The 9,009-nt window shown below is 52.4% G+C and overlaps 1 protein-coding gene across 1 annotated transcript; it reads left to right on the forward strand.

Moving 5' to 3' along the window:
• The first annotated feature begins 724 nt into the window (after window positions 1–724).
• LOC141576393 (uncharacterized) lies at window positions 725–7,145 on the forward strand. Its single transcript, XM_074359496.1, has 4 exons — window positions 725–952; window positions 1,119–1,524; window positions 2,853–2,898; window positions 6,443–7,145. The coding sequence occupies exons 1-4, from the start codon at window positions 856–858 to the stop codon at window positions 7,076–7,078; spliced, it is 1,185 nt and encodes a 394-aa protein (XP_074215597.1). The 5' UTR covers window positions 725–855; the 3' UTR covers window positions 7,079–7,145.
• Window positions 7,146–9,009: the final 1,864 nt, after the last annotated feature.

A 9,009-nucleotide genomic window follows, 5' to 3' on the forward strand; every position in this document is an offset into this window, starting at 1 on the left:
TAACCGCCGCCCCCCCAACTGCCCCCCCACCGCCCCGCCTCCAACCCCCCCGGCCCCGCCCCCACCTGTCCCGTAGTGCGTATGAGCACCGGGTGTTCCTGGAGACCTCAGGAATATGGCAAACTGCGGCCTCATTGCAAACACTCAGAGCAAGCAAACTCCTGGCTAGTAACACATTTGACCCGTGTACAACACAGCTTTGAACTGTGCGGGTCCACTTACACGCGGTTTTTCCCAATTATTACACAGGCGGCCATCCATATCCGCGGGTTCTGTCCTGACGGATATGGAGGGCTGACTACGGGACCTGAGCATCAGTGGAAAATGGTGGCCGCTGGCGGTCCTGGAAGCAATAGCTGGCGGATACCAAGGATGGCCGTATTCGTGTGATTGCTATTCCCCGCTTACTACTGGCTGCTGGATATGGAGGGCTGGGCCGAGAGAGAGTCCCCAGACCCTTCTGCGAGGTAGGGTGAGGTGTCTCTCTAACCGCGCACAAATGGGCTGGCACAATGGAGCACAGCCCCTTCGTCTGGGAAGACGCCCCGCCAAGGGCGGAGCAGCCAGCTGGGTTGCAACTTGGGGCGCGAGTTCTGCTCTCACGCGTGCTCCCTGCCGGCGCCCTCCCGCCGAGCCCGCCCCTCCCTCCCCTAGGCCCCTAGACGGCCGAGCCTCTGCCGCATGCGCACTTGAGCCCACCCCACCCCAGCAGGCGGCGGGAAGCCCGCAGAGGGAGTCTAACCAGACTTCCTGACCAGCCGCCAGGGGAGCCCTGACGGTGCCGGGAGCCGAGGTCTCAGGAGATCGAGCGCAGCCTCCGCTGAAGCGCACAGCCTCCTGGACAGCACTTGCGACATGGAGCCTCCGCCCCAGAGCAGCCGCGATGCCGCTGCCGATGCGGCTGCCGGCTCCCTCAGCCCGGGGGTCGACGAGGAGCGGGAAGAGGCGCACGGTCAGTGGCGGTGCGGGCGCTGGTTTCAGCGGATTCCAGGAAACGCACTTTCCCTGAGAGGGGCGAGCCGCAGGGCCCCCCTCCGGCACCGCCTGTCCCCTCCTGTCCCCACAGGCCGGGCTCGCTGGACGGCCTGATCTTTCTCTTTGGGTTTCCTCCCTCGCAGAAGCGCAGCCCGCGGAGAGCTCGGCTCCCGGAGAGGGGGGAGAGGAGCAGCCGGCGCAGTGCGACCCTGAGCAAGGAGCGGCCGCGGAAGGGAAGGAGGCAGGAGACGAAGGAGAAGGAAAGGAAGGCGGCGATGCTGGCGCAGCAGCCGCTGGTCCCGCGGACGGCGGAAGCCGCGAGGCGGTCGCCGAGGTTGCGGCCGAGGCGGGGGCTGAGGAGGTTGACGAGGCGGGCGCCAGCGGCGGCGAGGGCGGAGAGCAGGGCGGGGAGCAGCAGCCCCCGGAGGCCGCCGTCGAGGCTCTCGTAGTCGTGCCGCGGCGGGTGCCCGGCGCCGCGTTCACGCCGTTGCAGGTGCAGGAGCTGGAGGGCATTTTCCAGCACACTCCGTACCTCAGCCCACACGTGCGGTAAGCGGGCGGCCGGGGTGGCGCCGGGTCCCGGCAAGCGGGCGGGGCGGGGCGGGCGCTGAGGTGCGGCGGGGCGGGCGCTGAGGTGCGGCGGCGCGGGCGGCTCGCGGCGGGCGGCGTGCGGCGCGCTCACGGGGCTCTCTCCTCCGCGCGGGGCGGTAGAGCCCCCGGAGCCTGGCGGCTGTCGGGACCCCACGGCCCTCGGGTCCTAGGGTGGGGGTCCGGGCTGTGCCCCGCGGGAATGCGGGTGAGTATTTCTGTGCGGCATTTCAACAAATCATGCGCGGAAACTTTGTCGGCTGCCGGTTAACAGAAATAATGTTCTGTTAGAACCAAGGCAGAGATAAAGGTGAGAAGCTTGAGGTGGGGGAAATCAAGATAGGATCCTACCTTTATTTCAAATTTTGATAAATCTGTTCATCATGGATAACTTTTGCGTTGCTTTGTATATTCAAAACACTGCGTTTGAAAATCATTTCTCTTTAAAAAATTATTTTGATTGTTTTTATTATTTTTTGTTTCTTTTTTGGTGGGAGTACTTAGGTTTACTTATTTATATGTTTATTTGTGGTGGCAGTGCTGGGGATTGGACCGAGGACCCCGTGCATGCTAAGCACGCGCTTTACCACTGGGCTCTCTACCGCCCCCCCCCCTCGAAAAGTACTTATCTTGATTAGTGATTTTTCTCCATCCCCTCAAATTTTACTCTTGAGAAGAAACTGTCTCTAAAGCAAGTCTCAAGCTACATATTACAGAGTAGTATACTAGGTCGGCACTAGGGGTGTTGCTGATAAAGTGAAAACAACAACAACAACAACAACAACAACAACAACAACAACAAACAACACCTCAGCCAGAGAGTGAAGAGCAGTTTGCGCTGTCCGTTCGAACCTACTAGGATGTACCCCAACCTGTTCATCACTGATAGATCGATCGATTGATTTATTAGGCAAGCTATTTCAAGGCTTTAATTTAAACCATAAAATGGGCAAGAGCAATGTAAAAGAGGCAAAGGAAGTTCGTAAAGATATTTCCGCCGAGATTTTTATTCATTTTGATGTTGGTAACACGAAAAGTGTAAAGTAGAATTTCATGTGTTTCTGGAACTGTGCCTCTTTTAGCCATGAGAGTTGGCTTTCGTTAAACGATTTGTCAATTTAATTTCATTGTAAATTCTGAAGAAGTGTGTTTACCTACTCCAGAAATTTGTTCACAAAATAAATCACCGACACTTTAGAGGAAAAAATTTGTAAAGGATGAAATAACATCCTATATTTAATTTCATCCACAGCTCCAAATACTAAACGTTTCTGATTGTCTCCCCACAGCCAGGATCTTGCAAGACGCATGGGAGTGACTGAAGCTCAACTGAAGGTCAGTAAAAACCTGAAAAAACCCAACTTGTAGGGCAGCCATTGTAAAGCCCGCTTCGTGAATTGGACACCTTGTCCTAGACATCTCCCATTGGTTTTTTTTTTGTTTGTTTGTTTGTTTGTTTTTGTTGTTGGTTTGTTTGTTTTTTTGTCGTTGTTGCCTTTTCCATGATTGGGAAATAAGGTTTGAACTTTGGGGTCTTGGCCTTTGGTAAATGGGATAAGTTAACCCCAACTTTTGGACATTGCCTATTATCAGAGGGACAGGCTTTCCCAAAAGAAGAAAAAATATTCCCGGACTATGCTATTCCTTGTATACAAAGGTATATACATGTACATGTCGACATATATATACCTTTGTATAAACTATACCTATATAACCATATATGTCACCGAGTTACAACCACACACACGCACAGAGTTCAACTCCTTCAAACACCGGTATCCTTTAGGTAACACTTTTGTGTGGCGTCACACTGGGGTTAATCAGAAGTGGAAATTCTTCAGTTAATACACGGAAGAGCCCAGTTATACTAAATTATTTAAAACCAAGCAGAAGCTCTTTGCAGAAGGGGTGAATTTATAAGTATTTACCCACTGGAGTGAGGAGAAAAAGGAACCCCCCCCCCCCACAGCCCCATGGGTCAGAGGCCCTCTCCTGCCGCTGTTTCTAAGTGTGTGGTAAAGCAGTGTAGACAGTGGCAGCCCTGAATCTTAATTTTCTGGAATTCTTTGATGTGCCAGCCTGAAAGCATTGCTAACGTAATAGGTTGGGCATCACGGTGGAGGTGGGAGGGTGAGTTGCAGCGTTTGAAATATGTGTAAAAGTGAAACAAACTAAACCAACAATTTCCAACAGAGTTCCACTGACTTAAGGAAGGTGGAAGTTAAGCACGAATTATACAGAGCGGAAATGATTATACAAGAGTGGAACGTATGCCAGGGAGGTATCTCACACAGTCAAAGTTTTGAGACTACCAGATGCATTCGTGAATATTCTCTTGAGGAATTTCTAACACTTGAGGTCTCTTGTTTCTCTTTGTGGTGCTGTTATGAAGAGATGGGTTGCATGGAATTGTTGATGGTGGGGGATGGCTCTTAGTTCAGAGCTCATCTGGGGGTAGGGAGGAGGTAATTAGGTATATTTATTTAATTTCTTTTTGATGGAAGTACTGGAGATTGAAGCCAGGACATCGTGCATGCTAAGCATGTGCTGAACCACTCGAGTTACACAACCCCACCCCACCCCTCACCGCAGGCCAGGCTGGAGTCTTACATTTGATAGTTTGAAATAGTTTTTCTCTTGCTCAGTCAGTGATGACCAATTTGTGGGTCAATGGATCAGGAGTGATTATCCGAGACCATAGAAAAGCCTAAGTTTTATCAAAGAAGGATTTGGTGGGGGGAAGCAAAAGAAAAGAAAGAGAGAAGAAGAAAAATGAGGATGGGATTATTAGCTTTGCTGCAGGGAGCGTGTGTGAGGGCTGCGATGGCCCTGGGCTGCAGAGCTGGTGGCGGGGAGTCTGGAAAGCAGTGCTGGCCCCCTAAAGCCACGGGCTGGGCTCACAGTCAGCTCTGGCCAGGGCTTGGGAGGCCCAGGCCTCTGCTTTCTCAAGCAGGCAAAGGGTGCTCAGAGGAAAAGAAAAACTGAAGTTTCGGTGACTTGCTTTTCCTGGGTTTGCGTCGTGGTCTCTTAATGGGGTTCTGAGGGGAAAAGGAGCCACAAGAAACAAATGAGGAAACAGAGAGACTGTTGTCATCTGTTGCCAAACTCTACAGCATGAATGTCCCGAAGAAAAATTTCCCACTTCTGTTGACTTGTAATTGACAGACAGCCCTCTATTAGTTGAAGGTGTACAGCATGATGATGTGACTTACATGTTCATGAAATGATTACCACAGTAAGTTTCATCAACATCCTTCATCTCATATAGATACAGAAGTAAAGAAAAAAAGTTTTTCCTTGCGATGAGAACTCTGAGGACTTAGTCTCTGAACAACTTTCCTATATACTCTGGAGCAGTATGAATTATATTTTCATCCCCAGTGCTGATTTTTCTTATAACCTGAAACTTGTAACTTTTGACCACCTTCATCCAGTTCCCCCTCCCCGATCCCCTGCCTCTGATAACTGCAAATTTGATCTCTTTTTGTATGAGTTTGAGGGGTTTTTTTTATTCCACGTGGAAGTGAGATCACACAGTATTTGTTATTCTGTGTCTGACAGAAGAAAAATTTAATGGCCGCCCCCACCCCGCCACATTTTGCAAATACAGTAAGACTTGTTTTATGAAACCAGTATTGGAAAAATGGAAGTAGTACCAGCCTGTACCTCAGTTCAGGCTGCTTTGCGTTTTGCTTATGCAGATGTGACCACTGGCACACCTGATCCCCCTAAAATGGACGTAAGTCCATTAACTGGGATGCTAAGGGAAGAGTGGCGTCCACGGGACAGGTTTTATTTTCAGTTGTTCATAGTTGGCAGATATTTAGGGAGGAGCCATTTGGTGACTCTTCACCCACGTGGTTGTCGACCGTCTTCCTAAAACACAGGTTGCACCTTCTTATGTGAAGCATAAGGGACGGGCTGGGGATCTCCTGGCGGAGTAGCAGGGACTAGAGGGCCCAGCCATGCCGGGCAGCAGAGGCCGCGGTCCGCGGTCCGCGGTCCTGCACCTGCAGCCAGAGCAGAGTGAGCTGACCTGGTCCCGAGCGCAGGAAAGTCTGGAGGGTGGGGCAGGGTGCAGAGTGCGGAACTGCCCAGGGCGACCATGGTGTGCCTCTTAGCCCCAAACTCTTGGCTGGCAAAGACTTTAAGAGTTGTAGTAAATTTGGGCTGAGTTGCTCTAAACGTTCATTATTCCTAAAGTCTAATGTGAAAGGCAGTGTCCGGGGCTTCAGCTACCAAGGTGTGCCAGCGAGACAAGCCGCAATCTCCCTGGACCCCCATGACCAAGACCCCCTCACAAACCATCTCCATCTTTTGAGCCATCAAGAGGTTTCAGAGGATGAATGACCCTTCAGTCATCTTTGAGGACAGCTTTTATTTAAAAGTCCAACACACTCTTATTGATTATTTACTGTACACAGAGGGTGGGCTTTTCGAAATGGGAGTTGTTCCCCTCTGCGTCACTTTAAAGGCGGCCACGTTTTCCTGTGCCGTCCACAGCCAAGGTGACACGAGCCTAGTGTGTAGGGGTGAGTGGCAGCTTGGCAGCTGATGGTCAGTTGTCAGGACGCAGACCTACCAGGCCCAGTAATCGCAGCAGGGACCCAGTGCGGTTCGACAACTCCAGCTGCATCTGAGTGGGGGGAGTGATAGTGAAGGTGGGAGGAGGGAGACTAAGCTATAAATCAAGCCAGAGCCTGGCAGGTAGTCATTGCTCAGTAAGGGTGAGCTGAAGGGCGGGCCTTGCTGGTAACTGTCCTGAGAGGTTTGAGAAGAAGCAAATAGCTTCTGCTGGTGCAATTCAATGCGTTTTTTTTCATGTCTGACATTAAATGGTGAATGTGCTAAAGCAATTCCCTTTTCTCTCTGATTGAAGGTTTGGTTTAAGAACAGAAGGGCCAAGTGGAGGAGACATCAGAGGGCATTAAGGTTGAGAAGCGAGCGCCCCGTGCTCCTGGCTTCCCCTGTCGTCGCAGGCTTGGGGGGACCCTGCGGTGACATGCTTTTTCGGGAGCAGCATTGCATGTGCGTTCCTGTGGAGCCACTGCCGCTGGGGCCGTTTCTGGGGCCGCCCGTGCCGCCCGTGCCAGCCCTGCAGCCCCTGCCGCCCGTGCCGCCCGTGCCGCCCCTGCCAGCCCTGCAGCCCCTGCCGCCCGTGCCGCCCCTGCCAGCCCTGCAGCCCCTGCCGCCCCTGCCGCCCCTGCCAGCCCTGCAGCCCCTGCCGCCCGTGTCACCTGGGCCACCCATGCCGCCCGTGCCGCCGGTGCAGCCCTTCCCTCCCTTCCCGCCCTTCCCGCCTGAGTTCTTGCCTCCTGTGTCCTGGCGTTTTCCACCTCTTCGTCCCTGTGGCTGCCCTCAGGGGGGTGGCTTGGTCCCCTCCCATCGGTGTTGCTTCTGTAGTCCCAGTGTCCTCAGGAATGGTCTCTGTGACAGGGGTTTTCAAAACGCCTCTGAGCCGGATTCCCCTTCTGCCTGCCTCCCCGCCAGGAACAGCTCACCAGACGCCTGCTAAGTGTGTTAAATACAAGTACATTCACTGACCCACTGTTTTAGGGCTCATATCTGTAGTTTCAATAAAGTTGTGAATTCTCTGCATATAGTTTCGTGTGTCACGTGGGCTTAGTAAGTTTGATGGAAATTGCTAAGCCAATGCCATTCAAAGCAATTGTCAAGGAGGCCTCCGTTCATGCAGTAATAGGCCTGAGTCTGCATGGGAAGGCCACACGCATCTCAGAAGTTCCCCAGGTGCCCATGGGGGCTTTCCACAGACCCACCGGTTCTCCTCCACCCTCTCCCCCAACACCCCATCCTCCCCCCACCCTGCCACACTAGGACCACACAGACGTGCAAGTCGGGGTGGAGAACAGCGTGTTTCAGGGCAGGCCCGAGCCCCACTCCTGGTGCTGAGCTCAGGTACACGGACTCCCCTTGGAGGAGGCTTCCTAAGAGGCTACTCACGGGGCTTTCTGGAGAAGAGGGAGCTGGGGGTTCATCTCCCAGTTCTGTTCCCGCCTTCCCTTTTGTGGAGGGGAAGCGGGGATAGAAACCACTCCAGAGGGAGGGAGGGTCCTGCCTCTGCAGGGCTAACTCAGAGGAGACTCCCTCTTGGCCAGTGTGAGGCGCTTCTCCCTTCCCCTCCCGCAGCCCGGACGTGGACTGCACATCATTGCCCCCTGCCCAGCTCAGGGCAGAGGATCAGGCCTTGCAATGTATTTTGGCACCTTCAGCATCCTTGAGAGACCCGGTTCCAGCTAATTCCACACTGAAAGGAAACCTCTTGGTTCAGTGCTGCCTGAGCAAGGAAGGGATGGTCCCTGAGCAATGACCAGGATAATCACTTCATTTAAAAGAAGCAGGTAGACCTTGCCTTTGTTCATGCTGCCTTCTTTGAACGGAACTGTCAGGTAGAAAACACACACACACGCACACACACACACACACACACACACACACACACACACAGACATATGACAGACACAGTATGACCCCTATATCACGTGTATATGATATAAAGGCAAAGCTACCCAGTCAATACCCGGAACACTATCAGAATTGTTTTGTGTTATTAAAGTAACCTCTTTGTGAAATATATCTAATGGCCTGTTGTCCTTGCCTTCAGTTATTTCAAGTTCAATGCTGAGAAACAACACGGCTTTCTGTCCATCTTGGACTTGGGGAGGCAGAGGGGCTCCTGTGGAACTGAGGCAGTGTGCCTGTTGCCTGGCCGGTTTATGTACAGTGGCATGCACAAGTCTTCTGGATGGCAGCACGACCCCAGCCTGGGGAAGCGTTTTGCTGATGGACCCAAAACTGTTCCCACGGTGACCTCAGTTTTCAGGCAGTAGCTCTGCAGAGAATGTTTAGAACCTAGGCTTCCGAGATGTTCTCTAGCCAAGGTCGGAATCACCTCCTTCTTAAACGGCAGCAGTGGTTCCAGCGTCTTGTCTCCGGATGAGGAATGTATAACCTCCCTTTGAAGATTCCCCAGCCCAGCAAAGTCGCCGGCTTCACAGGTGGGCCATCACTCTTGGTCACATTGTACCCTCAGTCCTGAGACGTGAATGGCCTCGGCCATCAGCTGTGGAGGCCTCTGCCCTGGCTCCCAACACCACTCCTATAGTTCTCACTCAAGGTGTCACTCTCAAGGGAGATCCAGGCACCATCTTGCTTCTGATCCAGGACACTTCTGTGTAAATGACAATTTTTGAAACCACTTATTGGTATAGTCCTTGGTGAAGGCCTTGCTCTTCTTTGTGCATTTTAACAGTGTCAGACACTACACGGAAACTGGCTATTTTATTTGCTTATTTTATTTGGGTGGGACATTGGCATCTTTATGTTGACTGACCTTGTCAAGAAATGTAGCATTCCCTCCCCCCCACTTAGTTTCCTTGAGATATAATCGTCATACCGCGCTGTATAAGTTTAAGATGTACAGCGTAA

This window comes from Camelus bactrianus, chromosome X (genome assembly GCF_048773025.1).
Source record: "Camelus bactrianus isolate YW-2024 breed Bactrian camel chromosome X, ASM4877302v1, whole genome shotgun sequence".
NCBI classification, from domain to species: domain Eukaryota; kingdom Metazoa; phylum Chordata; class Mammalia; order Artiodactyla; family Camelidae; genus Camelus; species Camelus bactrianus.